Source organism: Crocodylus siamensis, chromosome 1, assembly GCF_052110815.1.
Source record: "Crocodylus siamensis isolate JL-2025a chromosome 1, ASM5211081v1, whole genome shotgun sequence".
Taxonomy (NCBI): domain Eukaryota; kingdom Metazoa; phylum Chordata; order Crocodylia; family Crocodylidae; genus Crocodylus; species Crocodylus siamensis.
The window spans coordinates 136724389-136742005 of record NC_143395.1 but is presented as its reverse complement, the minus strand read 5'-3'; the positions used below and the strand labels follow the sequence as shown (position 1 = coordinate 136742005).

The window sequence follows — 17617 nt, the reverse complement described above, 5'->3', positions numbered from 1 at the left end:
TCTACCCTTCTCTGACCAGCTTCTTTGGGATTTAAAGTATCCCAAAACCTGTAACAATATACTGTACTATTGTGAGAGTTGATGGGAGATGGAATTAGGTTGACTGAAATATTTCCCATAAACTTAGTGATGTGTAATGAAGGTGAATATGGCCATGTATATTGGAAAGAGCTCAAAATGTATACTTTTAATTCATAGCATTTCAGTGCTTTACAAGCATTCAGCCCCCCCCCCACCCCCAAACACTTTAGAATCACTGACATGGCATGTATCAGTAGTGCTCTTCAGTCAGAGGGCTGCTCACTCCTGCAGCATCCCCTATTTCTTTGCCTCTCGCTCGCTTGGGGGAGGGTCCCAAAGGACCAAGCAACCCCTGTTGTGCTCCATAGAGCTTGTAGGCATTTCAGGAAACACTTCTCAGATTCTCTTCCTCTTTTTTGAGGATCATTTTTGAAGCATTTCTTTCTGTGTGTGCACATCTGTGCTTGCTATGTGAAGTGCTTCAGAGGCAATTGAAGCACTTCAAATGTTTAGGTTTTTTTTTCCCAGGCTTATTCATAATTAAATAAAGATTTGCACTAGGGATGTGAACAGTAAAGCCGATTCATCATTTAATTGATCAGCTCAGCGATAACTGGTTCTAGTTTACTGGTTATCATTTAGCCTGGGACCTGGCGCAGTCTGGGAGGGAAGGAAAGGGGGAAAGAAAGCCCTGCCGTGCCCTAGGAGGAACCAGAAAGGTGGCAGGGGGGGAGAGAAGAGAAGGGAGAGGAAGGAGAGTAATTGTCTGCTCTCCCTCACAGTGTACCAGCAGTTGGTAAACCCTTGCTGGCTGCTGCTTGCCTCTCCCTTCCCTCTTCCTAACTGCGCTGCTGCAGCTGGCCCTAGGAAGCTGCATATTGGTGGCTGAAGCCCCTCATTGGCTACTGTTCCCCCCCGCCCACCAGCTTCCTGGGCTGTACCACCTGCCTGATGGGACTGCTTTGGCCCTTGGCTCCCCCTGCTGCTCAAGGCAGGTGGCTGCAGTCCCTCTTTCACAACAGGGCAGGCATCTGGGGCTCAGCACCTCCCTCTTTACCCCTTACCCCCAACACCCAACTTCAGAGCTACAGGCTGGAGCCCAGAGCTGCCATGCCCATCTCCATCCCTGTGCCTAACCAATTAATTGTTTAACCTGTTATAATCGGAACAGGTTAAATGAATATTTATTTAATCGGCATTTACATCCCTAATTTGCATGTGAAGGGTATTCCAAAACTTTTTAAACTGAAATACTTTTTCAGAACTACAGAATACAGGCTTCCCTCACTTTATGCAGTAGATGCGTTCCTGAAAAACTGTGCATAACTCGACTTTGCATAAAAGGAACCCACCTTACAAGTTAACAAATAGAGATACGTTCCAGGACCTCAACTGCATTGGCAGCAGGTAAGTCTGCTGGGGCAGCACTGGGCTCTTCCCAGTGGCGGCACTGGGCCGAGCTGTGCTTGAGGCAGGTGGCGATTTGCACTGGAAGGGGGCCAGCGCCACCACTGCCTGCCCTGAGCACAGTGTGGCCCAACCCCCCACCAGGAAGAGCTTGGCCTTAAGGGCTGGGGTAAGTAAGGCTTCAATCTGGCCCCCAGCTGGTGGTGAGGGAGGGATGGGGCTGGAGCAGAGGCAGGTGCTGCAGAGCCCGGATGGAGGGCATGGCTCCTGCTGCTATGGGCTGCTGCTATGGGCTGGGTTCAGGGGAAGCACTGGGCTCTTCCTGGTGGGGAGTGGGTTGGGCCATCATGCTGCACTCAAGACAGGCAGTGGCAGCACTGAGAAGGGAGTTGGGGAGGCTATGGTGAATTTTGGGGTGGCTGCAGCCTCCCCCCACCCCCCCAATAGCTTCCTTCCCAGTGGCACTGCCACTCATCACAAGCACAGCCTGGCCCAGCCCCCTGCTAAGAGCCTGGTGCAGCCCCTCAGCCCACAGCAGCAGCCTGTAGCAGCAGGAATTGTGCCTCCCATCCTGCCCCGGCTGTGCAGCACCTGCCTCTGCCCCACCCCATTCCCTCCCTCACCACTGGCGGGGGTACAGACCAAGCCCCCATTCACCCTAGCCCACTCCCTCCCTCTCTGCTGGGGCCTCCACCGTCCCCCCCTCCCCCCCCACGTGCAATGTCCTGTTAGACTGAGTTTAATCCTTAAATAATTCTAGTTCTCTTTGTTTGCAGTATATAGTCTGACATCTAATTTTGCCTTCAGGAGAGCATACAACCAAGCCCCTGAGAATCTAATGTTGAGTTCTGCTATACCTTTTGCTCCATGCCTACATGTCTCTAGGAACTATACAAAAGTATTTATCTTCTACTGAGTTTACCCTCGGCTACCTTCACTTAGTTTTTTATATTGCTGAGTAACTTTTCCTACCCTGCCCTAGAATTTAATTGTTCTTTTTTTGTATCAGTCCTTTAATCTCTGGGCAAAGAGCTGTGTAAACTCTTTTGTAAAGCTTTATGTTAATGAGTTACACTAGATAAATAATACTGGCAGGCAAAAAAGTTGTAAAAACCATTAGGTGTTGCTACTTTTCAAATGTGAGGCATATGAGCCCAAATTTGAACTGAGTCTGGAAAAAAACTTTTAATTAACAGTAGAATTCATTCTGATACAACAGCTTTCTGCTTTGGGGTCAAAAGCCATCAGGACAAGTAGTTTAAACACTTAATTGTCATATAAGGCAATGAGAGAATTGAGAAAATAATTTAGATCATTAGATATTTTATAAAAGATAATTTCTGCTAATTGTGTGTTCATGTGCCAGAAGATAGACATAACAGCCTTCCTGGTGAAGTCCCCTTAGATACCCTGTATTTTTTCAGAAGATCATCCAACTACAACTTAACCTTGCTTATTTTGCAGAATTACTGGTCATTTGGGGATGGAACTTTTCACCATGGCTTAAAGCCTAAAGATTGTCCAATTGGAGAGAATTATACCTCAGCTACTCAGAATGCTTGGATTCACCTTATTAGCCCCAGAGCCAAAACAGTGGTCCCTGGGACAGAACAAGTGGAACTGATCCCCATAAAAAGAAAAACCATTCAAAAGAAAATCAATTCTTTCTTATATAATCTACAACATCCATAGCTATGTTGTGCTCCCTTCTGTGGTCAGGCCATCCAGAGGAAAAAGTAGTGAAGACTTGATATAATCAGCAAAGCCAGCTTGTACCATTTGTAACCTAGCCAGAGAGAGATCCCACACGTGTTAAGGACTTCGACCATCTGATTCCAGGGAACAAACAATCATCATGTGAGTTAATGTTCTCAAGAAAATAGGCAGAAGTAGGTTAGATTTTTTATTTTTTAAGTTTTTAACCTTTTCATTTCTGAAAGGCTACCTTCATTTTTTATTTCCATATATTGTCGTTAGTGAGTGCCTCTGGGAATGTTCTTGGAGAAGGAAGGGAAATACTAACCATTTCTCAAATTAAACAGCAACCTGTCATTGAGTGAATAGTTTCTTCTGGTTTAAAGGAATACGTGTATAATTTAATCGTTTTTTTTTCTTTGTTATTGTGAAGGGACTGTTTATTAAAGAACAGCACCCAATAATTTGCAACAGATTTAAGGAGGAGTTAATAAAAGCATAGCTGCTGCAAGCTTGCCTAATTGACTTCTTTAAAATGAACTTGTGGACTTCTCTGAGTGAGTTTCCTTGGGCAAGGGGCCGAGACCAGAACTGACACAAGTATATGTGAGCTGTTGGTTTCTCTAGGACCTTGTCCCTCACCAGCTAGTCAATGAAGCATATTGGATAGAAGCCTTGCACCCTGGAGTGAATAAGGCCTATCCTTTAAATTCCCTCAATTCAGACTACTGCAAAGTATTTGCTTCTAGTTCCAGCCTTTATAATTCAGTTTATCTCTTGTATTAACTTAAGTGATTTGCTTGTTTGTGCTGTTGAGTCAAGTCTTAATTATGGTTTTAAGTTGATTTATTGTATTGTTCCATTAGTGTGGTATTTGTGGTAACCTAGCTCAGTAATGTTCTTGCATACTTTTTTTTTTTTTTTAATAACATCCATTAAAAATATACAGCAGCTTTATACTATCAGAGAGGCTTACAAGTGTTGATGGCTCAAGTTAAAAAATACCTACAAGTTGTTTGGCTGTGCTTCCAAGTGCATACACAAGTCATTCATACATGAATTTAGAGAAGAATGAAGTGACATGGTCAGGAACAGAATCTGAAGAAGTTCATTAACAAACTAGAGAGGCATCTTGCTATTCATATGGACAGGTACCTCCAAATGTTCATTTGCACTTGCCTAAGTGTTTTGTTTTTTGTTTATTTTAATACTGTGTTATATATTGTTGAGAGACTGGTAAACATTTGGTAAGCTTCAAAATGTACACACTGGTTTTTTGTCATGTGTGACTACTTATTGCACACATCTTTATTGCAGAGATTTCATTCAGAGTTTGGCAGTGTGGTGGGAGCCTTGAAATTATCCCATGCAGCAGAGTGGGTCATGTCTTCCGCAAACAGCATCCTTACACATTTCCTGGTGGGAGCGGTACTGTGTTTGCAAGGTAACATTCTGAAATGTCTATTCTTGGCTGAAATATGGGACTTTGGATTTCTTCAGATGATCAGCAGATGGCAGTAACTTCATTATACTTGCAGGCCCTTTCACTAGTAATACCTGCATCTTTTTTCAAATGTTTAAAAAACCCAAACAATTACAAGATAAATAACTTTCACAACTGAGGAAAATACAGTTTGGGCCAGGGAAGCTTCATAATAAACGTTTTTATTAAGAGGAGGGAATTTGTTTCGTTTTTATCAACAAGGAGAAAATCTGGGAAAGGAGGAAAAGGGAAGAAAGGCTTTGGTGGCTTCAGGGGAAAAATTGAAAACTTTGTTCATCTTTTGAAAGATTTTATCAACAGTCTATTTTTGGACTTTTTCCAATACTGTTTTTAAAAGTTGCATTTTCCTGAAATTTTGTTGATCATTGAGAACCCTCAAAACAAATATTTTTGCCTATTTGTATATTCCCTGCTTTGCTTTTGTGTTGAACAAGTACTTGAAATTATGTCAGCACGTAGGTTCAGATTCTTAAGTTCAGACTGGACATGTCTATACAAGACACTAAATGCATTAGCATCACAAAAAAGCATGCTCTGGTGTTACTCCACAGTAGCTCCGATTAGTGTACATTGCATTGCATTTAGGACCTGTTATTACAGGTACTAAACGTAACGTGCAGTATCTATGGCACATTAATGCACATATAGACATGCTGGCACACTGAATAACACCCATTGGAATCTAGTGTACGGGAAGGCATTCACTTTTTTTGTGTGCATCTGCTATATCAAATTTCCTTCCTAATGCTACAGTTTAGGAAAAAATACTTTTATATTTTTAAGGGAGACCTTATGTTTCAGTAGATCAGATATTACAGCTCTGCTGCTGATTAACTGTGTGACCTTGGCTTTTTCTGTCTTCTTTCTATAGAATGGTGGTAGTGATTCCTATCCACATTCATAAAGAGGTTTGATGCCTATGTAGTGCTTTGACTTGTAAGGTCATTTTTACATGTGTTGCCGAGGCAGCACCAGGCATTTTTTAATTAGTGAACTATGCTAATTAAAAGTGCCTGGCACTGTCAGGAGCACGTGCATCAGTGGCACAGAGCACCTCTGTGCTGAGAAAATGGCGTTAGTACACTTTGAACTAAACGTGTTTTAGTTCAGAGTGCACTGCTGCTGTTTTCTCAGTGCGGAGGCGTGGTGTGCTGCTGATGCATGTGATGGGCAAGGCTGCCAGAGCATGTCAGTTTACGTGCCCCAGCAGCCTCAATTTGATCGAGTCTGCTGTGACACACTGGATTTCCTTGCATGTGTGTAAGTGCCTGGGAGTAAAAGAAATATTTGAGGAGGTATTGTCAGAGGTGCCATGTGCTTTTCAGTATAACAAATATTCAGTATTTGGGAATTCTTCCAAGTACTCGCAAGTCAGTGAAGCATCAGAGTCCTAATTTATGGGACTTACAAGGTGTCAGATGCAAACCAAATAAAATAGCTGCCTGTGCTGAAGGAAGTCTGGAGTTTAAACAAATTATATTAAGCACAGCTTACTTAAAGCACAGTCATGTGCTCTTCAAACCAGGTAGTTTTGTTAAGTATTACCTACTATGTCAAGAACTCTAATGTTGCAAATTTCTTTGGGGTTATACTGATTCTGCTTGTGCTAGTGAATGGGTTTACCTGGTCAAATAAATTGTAGGTCTTATTTCTCTTAATAGTTCTACAAGATATTTTTTTCTTTTGTTAGCTGGTTCCCTGCCTTTGAGTTTTGAATTTTAGATTGCCATGGAAAAACTTGGCACGTGAAAAAACAAAAATTGATAATTAAGACACCTTATTCTAGTACTTATATTGCAGTTGTGGGAGGAGGTGAGAGGATCTGTTTATTTAAGTATATTATTTAGACATATGAAATGACTTTCACAGAATGTCATAAAAAGGGTTACATAATATACATTTGTGTGGGGGCTTTTTCATATTTATACAAATTTCTGTTTTCAGCCTGATGCCAAGTTGATCCTTCCTCCAGTCAGTTTTGAATAAATACAGGATTCAGAATTTCAGAACAGGACGATGATATTTGTCCGTGTTAAATGTGATGCATCACATTAGCATATGATGGGGGAAACTGCATTCTTATTGCAGAATCCTTTTGGATCATATAATGTGAGGTGGGGAAAAGGAAACAAAAACAAACCTTCACCATTTTTGTTCAAGCTTTAGTGATTTTTTTTTTTTTAAGTTTGTTGAAGCTTTTTAATCCAGTGTTGCTTCTGGTCTAGCTTTCTCCACACCTGTTCTTTGTCATTGCCCTTTGAACTGAAATGCCATGAGAGTCCTTTACAAGTCACTAGAATTGTTTTTGGATGGACTATGTTAATTAAAGCAATTCAATAAAAATTAAGGGTTCTGGCTGTATTGGAGTAGCTGGACACTAAAAATAAGTGTAAAAGGTACCAAAAAGTAGTAGTTTATGCCAAGAGGAAATATTTCTTTGCTAGGTTGACTTTAAAGAAGCTGTTGGAATCTACCTAGCACTCTGGAATGTTAAAATAAGTCTAGGGAGGTAATAGATTAGCGGGAGGAAGATAAGGGAAGAAGTCGTATACATGATATTAATCACTTAGGTCTGCAGTATTTACTACAAGGGTATTGCCTCTGTGTAAGTGTTTGTACCATACTGAAGGTGTCCTGCTGATAACTTCTAATCGGGTAACACGGTCCTGTGCAAGACTGTTTAATAATAAACAACTAATTGATGTATGTATCTTGAATACAGTCGCAAGAAGCAATGTTATGCTTTAATCAGTTATTATTAAACAGATTATTTCTCTCACATGCACACGTTTTTAAATATGGTGCATGTGCTTTATATAAAAAGTATAAACACTTTTTTTAATAAGAAAAGAGACCTCCTACAAAATGATAAATTGTAGTGCTACTGCAGTTTAGAATGGATTTAAAGGTTCCTGTTATGTAAAAATAAAAACGTCAAAAAACACACTTCAGGAAATTTTCTGTTTAGTGCAGCAGTTCACCAAGTATGAATTTTAGACAGTGTTTCAGAAGTAGCAGAAACACAAGCTGAAGGTTGGACAATTTATCCGTCGTCTCCACTGCAACAAAGTCTGCTAGGTCATAAACCTAAATGTGTCACTATTTTCAAGTGTTTTGTATTATATCTACATAGTGCTCTTGTTGTTGCATTGGTAGGTTCAGAAAGAAGATTGAAAAATGCATTCTTTTCAAGTTAGTGAGTTTAGTTTCTTGTGAAAAGCTACTGCTTTCATTGAAAGCTACTGCAAAGTTAAAGGCACATTTTCAAATATTGTCTGCTATTGAGACGTTGAATATTTCTCCAGGTTAAAATACTGAGTCAAAAACCACTTATAAAGTAATAAAATTTATTTTATTAGAAAGGGCACTAAAAATAGTGTATTAAAATTTGTGTCTTTCTAAATAAAAGCCTGGATCAGCTGTTCATGTAGAGAAGGCACAAAAATTTATCTCAAAACATCTTGCAGGCACACCACCTTAGATTTTTGTTCTTTTTTTTAAGCCTGTACACTTTTTTTTTTTTCCTAACGTGGAAATTTGTTGAGCCTATGATAGGAAACCATGTGGTGTAATGGTGGGTAATTTAAGCATAGAATAAATGGCATGATTAACTGCAGTAGGACAAAATATAACATACATCTTAAAACATTTTGCTCCTAGAAATACACGTAGGGCTGCAGAAGTCTGGATGGATGAGTACAAAAATTTCTACTATGCAGCAGTGCCTTCAGCCAGAAATGTACCTTATGGCAAGTAAGTTGGATCTGCTTTTTCCTATTCACTTATTCTTCTCAAGACCGTATTCTCTGAGGGTGAAGGAAAGTTTGCTTTTGTACTGCATTTCTTTAAAATCTGTCTGCAGAAATGTGTCATCTCGTAAATATGCTTTGAATATCCTTTAAAATGTATTTAAATTCAACTGCTAGAGCTTGTAAGCTGCTGTTTTGGTTTTTTTAGCATTCAAAGCCGAATGGAGTTGAGGAAGAGACTTAGCTGCAAACCCTTCAAATGGTATCTTGAAAATGTCTATCCTGAGTTAAGGTGAGTGTCAAATAGTCTGTATCCACAGCAGTGAATTGTCCTGTAACTTTTTTTTATCCTTTCTGAACCCAAGGGTTATTTAGTTGGATCATGGATCTGATAGTGGGTTTTCTTGGCTTATTACTTCATTCTAAGCTGCCATTTTTTTTTTCTACTGACCCATCATCAGATGCAAAAGTTGAGCTTATTTGAAGGCACTGGCTAGAGTACAGCCCCGAGTTAGGCAGGCTTGTTCTAATCCATTTCTCATGGAATCTCAGTTATCTTGGGCAGTCGCTAACCTTTTGTCTCCATTTATCACCTGCATAAAACAACCCTCCTTAAACAGTGACTGATCTAAAACTACTAAAGAGCTTTGAAGGTTAAATTTGCACAGTGTGTGTGCATATTGTTAGTTAGAATGCAGCCTGACTAATGGGTTTCCATTCATCTCCTCTATAAGGTAGAAAAATCCTCTCAGAGCTTACTGGGTTTCAAATGAGTAACACTAGGCTACCAGTATCCTTTCCTATCAGACCTCTAAGTCTTCAACTTGGTATGTATACCATATGTGTAAATCATCTTAAAGTAATTGTAGGATTATGTGTAGCTTTCAAAAACACTACATTTCTTTCTTTAGCTGTTTCAAAGTACTTTGTCAGAATTCACTAAAATAAATTCTGCTAGTACAGTGTCTTTGTGTACAAAAGTATCAGCTGTTATTCCCTCAGTGAAAGCTTTTGGAACCTTACATATTGGCATCTGTCTTACAAAGAAGGATAATGGGGACAAGGAAATAACGTCATTTTATGTTGTCTTCAGAAAGTTCCTTGAGATGTTTACTATGTGTTAGTTTTAGCTGCAGTGACCTCCTTTAAAATCTGACAGCACCTTTTCCTCTGACTCTCTTCTTCCTCCTATTTTTGCTTTCCAAATGGATACATATAGATTCTCTTGTGTTTCATGAATTTAAGTGCATTCACTTTAATCTTACCGGGAAATCTTTTAAATTTCTAGTTACCTTCCTATCCTAGCAAGTCTCCAGACAGTTAATACATTTATCATGCAACTTTGTTCCGTTACCATGTTGCCATTTTGAATTTTAATCAAGACAGCGATGATGCATTTTAATGGTGGAATATGCTTTCAGTTAATAAAAGCCTAAAAGTTGCTTATAACATGTATGCTTTGGTTCCCATAACTTGTATATGTCTAATTCTTCCACATGTCATATTTTTGAAATATTAATTTATTGTATTGTAGAACTTAATAGTTAAATATTTAATCTCACTTTTTAAGTCTCTGCCAAAACAATCATGGCAGAGGGTAGTAGAAAGGGCAAGGAAACTCGGCATAGCCTCCCTTATTCTACCTGCCTTCCTTTTTTATTCCATCTCTTCATTTGTTTACTCCTTTGCCTTTTGAACTGGGCTGTGTTCCTCTCCTTTCATGCTACCAGAGTGCCAGCAGAGTAAGCTGTGGGAACACAGTGAGTTGTGCTGTTCAAGTTTTTAGTTGCATCCTCCTCATCAGCTGAGCAAACAACTTAAAGAAAAAAAATACTCCATGTTGAACTGGAACATGCTTGATGCGAATGAAATATTTGAAGACTTGCTGCAAGCTTCTACTGAAAAAGGAGCAAACTGATTAGTGGCGTATAACTTGGCCAGAGGTAGCTGAATTTTCATGGGGGCTATTAAAGTCAGCTTCTTGACCCCAGCGTGCCTCTGCCAAAAATTAAATCCCCACTTCAAAGGAGGGAGACGCTTGAGTTTCTCAGAGGAACAGTAGAATAACTTGCTAACATTGGCAAAACATTTTTTTTTTTCCATACACCCATTTTCAGAAATGGAAAAACTGTGGAGCTTTTTTATTTTACTTTTTTTAAATTTAGAAGAGAAAGTTGGCCTGAGACAGTAATGCAGTGTACCAAAATTTTGCCTCAGTGGATTTAATTTTGGCAATATTTTATAAGCAACTGAGAACAAGGCTTTTATAAGTAGAAAGTGTTTAGACAACTTTAACTATAGGCATTACTGCTAGTTCAATCCATCTCTCTAGTCATGAGAATTCAAATGTTCACCTCAATTTCTTAGTATAATTCAGTCATCTGCTAGTGAGCCTATAGTTTCATTTTATTGGACCATTTACTGTATCTACTTATTTCTACAGATGAGGGGTTTTTCCCCCATTTAACATGGGGAGGAGAGCCTTTGTCTCAGAATCAAGTATGAGAGTGGAGGGGAGCAGACAGCTGCTGTGGCTTGGGCTCCAGCCCCTAACTGGGGTCAGTGCCATAGCTGCAGTTGCTGTCTACTTCCCCCTGCACCCTCTTTCCCTTGTCATCTTTTCCCCAACCTTCTATGCAACCTCTGTGTCTCTGCCTACCCCTATCTTTTCCCTTTCACCCCCTTACCTTTGCTCTGCATTTCGCAGGCTCGGTGCATGCTGCAGCCTGGGGCACTGAGCATGGCCCCACCCCAGCTGCATAGCAGCAGCACATAGCCCACAGGCACACTGTGGGGCTGGGTTGGGGCTGTGCTCAGTGTTCTGAGCTAGAATGGGGTTGGAGTCTGCCTGGAGGGAGCAAAGGGTAGAGAGGTACAGGCAGGGGGCAGAGGTGGCAGGGGGGCAGGCACAAGCAGGGGACAAGCTGCTTGACCTCCCCACATTCCCTTCCTCTCCTGCCTGCCCCCCTGCAGTAGTGAAAAGGATGAATTAAAGATCAGCTTCCTATACATGGAAAATTTATAACAAATTTTATAGATTTTCCATGCATAGGATCTAATTATTGGATAGTCATCTTAAATTCAGGGTAGTTTTAGTTTTCAGGAAATATTGTAGTTAAAACGGCAGGTTATGACAGCATGTTCTCCTGCCTAAATTGTTTATTCTAACCACCAAAGATTTTGTGGGAACTTGAATATAGTTTATATGAAACTTATCAGTTCTTATTTATTGCATCCTAGAACTCTGTTTAAATAAAGGATGGGAGACAAAGTGAGGGGAAAATTAAATTAAATGGATATTTCTGTTTCTATTTTAGGGTACCTGATCATCAAGATATAGCTTTTGGGGCTCTGCAGCAGGGCACCAATTGCCTCGACACTTTGGGCCACTTTGCAGATGGTGTTGTTGGGGTTTATGAATGCCATAATGCAGGGGGAAACCAGGTGTGTATACTATTCAGCTGTTTTTTAAAAACCACATCATTTTTGAAAAATACGTAACTTAAAGCCAACATCAATACATATTTCATGTTTGCTTCTTTCCTCTTCCCATAGATTGGCATAATAAATAATCTCTGCTTCAGATAGTAACATGGTATTTTATGTTTTAGACTCAGAGGGCAGACATGGCAGGTCATCCACTCCATCTTTCACAAAGTCATTTGTATGCTAAAGCCTACTCTTTTCCCAACCAAAGGTTGTTTATTTCATCAAAATTTCTTTCTGATGGGGACATGTCCAAACAGAATAATTGACTTGACTAGACTTTCCTGTTATCAGATTGTATAACAGATGAAGTCAAATATACCTATTTCACATGGGGCTCTGTTCTTCCCAGTGCATGACTGTATCTTAGATATCTTGAAATCCCAAATATGTTCTTTTTAGGCAATGTCAGTGATAAAATGCCATCTCCTATTTTTTTAACAGTTAAGATGTTGTTTCAATAAATTCTCCGTCATGCTTTTAAAATTAATTGCAAATATGTCAAAGCGGTAAATGGGAATGTTAATTACTGCAAAGTATTTAATTACACAGTTGTAACTTGTGATAGACATCATTAACCAAGTCCTTGTATGCTTTTTCTTCTGGTTTCTTTTGCTGGTTTTTGTTCACAGATAATATCAAACTATATTTGAAAACAAATATAAACAAAATTAACAGGAAATGTAGCTAATTTACTAATCAATCGGTTTGCTGTTCCATTGTATAACAAAACTGACAGTGAATTAATTATAAAATAATCTCTGATACAGTACCTCTAAATGAAAGTGTAAGGAGGATTCAAATCCTAAAATCAGATCAAGATTTAAAAAAAAACCTAGTAGATTTATTTCTCTCACAAAACATGCACATTTTCCCCTAAATCAACTTGGGGAAATTAGGGCTGTTTACAGACATGGGGGGGAAGAGTAAACAGCACTTTACTTTAAGCTCAGCATGCCCCCACACCAAGCACAGCTCATGCCCAGAAGAGGGATTCTGTGTTTGTCCTTGCTCACCCAACATCTGTATAGTTCAGGCACTTGAATCTGCTTTAGATAAAACTGCTGAAAAGCCCCACCGCAGCACTCGATCTATACAGCATCTGGGGGGCCAGGTCAAACTAATGCAATGCCTCTTCCAGGAAGCCACTGGTAGTTTGTTTGTTTTTTCTCATCTCTCAGCAGCCTAGGATGTGCATTATGTGCAAGAAATAAGGATTCCTAGGGGGTTCAGAAATTAGGCAGTGGGGGAGCGGTGACAGCATTAGTTGTTGCAGCTCTGGGAGCCCCAGCAACTAACCCTGTCCTTCCCTGCTGCCAAATCTACAGACCCCTGGGGAACCTTCTGATGAGATGACATGGTCCTGAGCACTGAAATGGTTTGGCATGCAGGGCCAGTCCATAGCCAGAGCTATCATGTGGAGCTGGAGCCAGTAACCCCAGACTGTTTAGATAAGATCTTTTTTCCTTCGTGGGACTTTCCAAAACAGGATGCTTATTTTTTTTTTTTTCTGGAATACTGGTTTCTCACGTGTATCATGCCCCAGAATATATCTCACAGAAACATAAATGGACTCCTCCATACATCCCACTTACAACTATTTTATTTCATCTGTTTCTCCGGAGAGGAGAACAGGATTTTTGTTTTGATATGTCACCCATTAGTCCCTGTAGTCCCTGAAGATTAAGACCTTACTCCCTGTTGCAGCAGAAGAGCATGTCGGGCAATGTAGGGAGCAGTTGATAAACTTAGTCTGAGCAAGATTTCTATGTCATTGAACCTGGTCCAGCTGTTTTTTATTGTTTCAGTCTCCCAGTGGAGACTTATTTTAACTTAAAAGGATTGAGAAAGTTTACTGCACCTCCTTATTACTCTAATATCAGTAGGTGCATCTACACGTGCAGTTAATACAACTGAATATACCTCAGCTCAAATTGAGCCTGAGTAAACTAATCCTGACGTCACCATCTACACATGCATTTAAGTGCAGTAATTTACTACTCAGCTCTGTAAGATGCAACTGGCATCCAGCAATCTGGCAGCACAGTAAATTAATCTACTATGCACTCAGGAGTGTTGGACCCAGAGGGAGACACACTTCCATCTTCAGCTCCCTCTGTGCAAAAATGAAGTTTATTTCCTACCTATGAGGCTTTTTACCATCTTGTACCATCTATAGTTTTCCCAGAGCCTGATGAAGGAGCTTTGATCCTGAAAGCTTGCAGAAAAGGACAGTTTTCTTGTGATTTCCCAGGTGGTTTGATTAAAAAGTATCATTTTGGAACCAAGAGTTCTAGTTTTTTGTAAGTCTTAGGTCTACTATGCACTATAATTGCTGTGCATGCATAGATGCTGATGTTTTACTGCACAGCAAATTGGTCTGCTGCACAATAAACCATCTTGTGTAGATGCACCCAGTAGATCAAAACAAGAGCCAAGATTTAAACTTGAATCTAGTGTTTTATTAAATACATGTTGAATACTCCACGTGTTTGGATTTACAGCTTTGGCGTGCTTGTCCGGGACAGAATGAGTCTTGATGTAGCTAAGCGTTTTAGGAGTAACAGGTATTCTTTGAGGTTCAGGATTTGGTACTAGTGAGTGTTGGCTATTTAACCAGTACTCTTGGTCCAGTAGAAGAGTAGATATGGCACTTGTCTGTTTCTCACACACCCAAACATGAGGCATGTTTTCTGATCTGTCTGAAAATGCTCATCCTGTAAGATAAGAGCCCCAAACTAGTCTTGACAGGACTGAGACTGGGTATGATAGAAGCATGTCAGCCTGAGGAACTTGACATTTCTAATGACACTGGATGATTTTCATAGATCCATAACAGGACACAGTTTGTCCTTCTTCCCCCAACTCCTTCTGCCCCTGAATGAGGAAATCTCTTCCTGTGTCCTGCTGTGGTTATCTTCTGATCCTGACCTTTTATTAACCAAATTGCCGCTGCTCCAAAGTTTCTCATAAGAGAGCTTCCAGGCAGTTTGGGATGTGGATTGGCTCTTATATATCCAAACTGCATTCATACTGAGGGAATACAGACATAACAGTTGTATCAACATTGACTAATAGTGGCATAGTTTGTTATAGTATAACAAGTGCTCCTATAGAATGAAAGTGTAGCAAAATTATTGTAACTTCTTTTCAATATGGTTTCATTCGGGGTTAAAATGTGCTTTATCTCCCTCATATTCCAATAAGTGCATGCAGAAGTAACATTTACATTGTACCAGCTGATGCCTCACCTGAGAAGCTATTCCCCTTCCCCTTTTAAAAATGTTAAGTTACATCTCTCCAAAGCCTGTATTCTAGTACTCCCCAACTAGTATTTCCATCGAATGCACTAGAGAGGCTAACCAAATAACCTCGAGAAGAATTTGGAGAGGGAAGCAGAAGTTAAAATTGCTCTGGATAATGTTTCAAATGTGTAAGCTTTTGCTGAAGATACTGTAGGGGGCATAAAGTGAAGTACACTGCCTAGATGCTTTTTTTTTTTTTTTTTTCTTTCTGCCTTATTCTCTTCTACAGTTGAGGCTGGTTCTCAGTCTTTGCTACTGAAAGGAGCAGGATGGTGTAGGTGTCATCTACTGTTCCACTTGAAAGAAATCTGGAAACAGATGTTCTTAATTTTCTTTGGTGTGTTGGGAGAGAAAATTTGTTCCTTTATTTGCTTCAGTTTGGGATGGTCTGTTTTCCATTTTTATTTATTTTGTGTAGAGAAATATGTCTTAAATTCAAGTTCTCCATCTTCCTTATACCACTTAACCTCTAATTGCAACACAGACTTTTCTAATCTTTTTTAGTCACTAAGAATGGATCCATCTGATATGAATTTTTATTTTTGTGGAGTGGTAGGAAAATAGATGGGAAGATGGATAAACATGGCTTTTGTCCCCAGCTCTGTCACTGATTCATTAAGTCACTCGGAACAACTATTTAATTGTTCCAAGTGACTTAATTTAAACTCAGCCTTGATTTCTTCACATAAAATGAGAATGAATATTATTTTTCTTTTTCCTTTCCTTCCCTGCCCTGCCAAGGTTTCTGTTTTAATGTACCAAAGCAATATTCCTTGTACTGAACAGGAATTGTTGTTTTCTGGAGAGAGTTTTCTACACTGCCTAGCCATTACTTTCTGTCCTCCTGGGATAGAGGCTATCAGTTTTAAACTATACATGTGGAAATTATTTCATCCACTGCTTTGAAAGAAAATGGCAAAGCAGTGTGGTTGCCTACATTCCTTAAAGGGCTGGTCCAAAAATCCCTCTAGAATCAGTAGCTCTTAAAATATCAAGCCTGGTGCTGTTGCCTCGCTTTGATAGACAGGAGCACAGACCCTGGGGAGTTTGATCTATTATGATATATCGCTTTTGAGAGTAAGCTCTGAGGTAATTCATCTTTGCATACCTTCAGCCTACTTGAAAAAAATCTTTCAACCCTTGAAACTATTGTTATGGTGCCATATCCATTCCTTTTTTCAACTTTTTGCAGCAGATGCAGCAAAACTAGATTTTGGCTTAATTTAAGTGCTTTTTGTGCTTCATTTTGAATATTTTTAAGGATAATTTTAGTTCAGCTATGCCTGACTTTATTCTATAAACAAAATAGCCCCAGAAGTTGATGACAAATTTTAATTCTTTTTTCAGTACTTACTGAAAACATTGAGGCAATGCTGGTAATACTAAACATATGGTCTTTTAAAGTAGTAACTAATCCATCTGGGGCTGGCCTGAAAGCTTTCTGGTACAACTTTGTGGGGTCAGAGATGGCAGAGTTTTTAGGAGGGGTTTTCACTGACTTTCACTGAAAGTGTTAAGACTGAGCTTTGCTTTAAAGAAAATTGCCACTAGGATAACATGTACTCATTATATTGGTATGCAGAGGCTTTGATTTTTAATAGAGAAAATGCAGCAGCCCAAAGTCTGCTTTCTTGTGGCTAGATTTAAGTTACCAGCTGCTTCTGAGCACAAATTAAAATGTGAACTGTTTAAAGGGAAGAGAACAAAATGAACCTGATGATTTTGTGAGGTCCCTTCCAGACCTAATGTCTATGAAATCTATGAACTCTATGGTGGAAAATGTTATCAAACCTATAAGTTCCCTACCTCTGCGTATCCCTTTCCTTTTCGCATCTGATTAAGGGTTCTCTTTAGTCTGTTAAGAGTGTATGTGCTAATAAACAATTGTATATGTATGCTGTGTAGGCCATAGGGAGATTCTCACTTGAACATGGAGGGTGGACTCTGGTTGATAATCTGTTTACTCATCCAATAGAATAAACTGCCTAACAGACCCAGATATGTTGTCTAAAGTGCTGTCGCTTTTGTAGGATGGTGAGGTTGGTGACCTTGTTGTGAGCGTAAGGTACCAAAAGATAAAATCTCAAGCCTGAAGTGATTGGAGAAATGCTCATTGCTACTGTTTGGTAGCTTCTGAGCAAGTATAGAGTTTTGAAAAGTATAGAGGAAGTGGTAGCTTAGAAAGAAAGGATGTTTTAAGTGCACTACCTGGCCTAAATAGGATGGAGGTGCAGATTTAAAGTTAAGAATTGGATTCTTAAAATGTGTTGAGTGTGGACCCATTAATTTATTTAATGAAGTGTTATAGATGAAGCTTGCATATAATAGTAAAGTGTACCGGTACTTTTCCCAAGCTGCCACCTTTCCTTATTGCTGTCATGGTTGTGCTGGGAAGTGGGGGATGGAGAAAGAGAATGCTCAGTGAACCAAGATGTGAACTATTCTGCACA

The 17617-nt window shown here is 39.7% G+C and overlaps 1 protein-coding gene across 1 annotated transcript in view; it reads left to right on the top strand.

Moving 5' to 3' along the window:
- GALNT2 (polypeptide N-acetylgalactosaminyltransferase 2) overlaps positions 1-17617 on the top strand; it is a 172826-nt gene that overhangs the window by 143500 nt on the left and 11709 nt on the right. Inside the window, exons 11-14 of the mRNA XM_090043827.1 lie at positions 4441-4567; positions 8288-8380; positions 8585-8668; positions 11694-11820. Coding sequence (XP_089899953.1) covers positions 4441-4567; positions 8288-8380; positions 8585-8668; positions 11694-11820 — 431 coding nt within the window. The remainder of the gene's footprint in view (positions 1-4440; positions 4568-8287; positions 8381-8584; positions 8669-11693; positions 11821-17617) is intronic.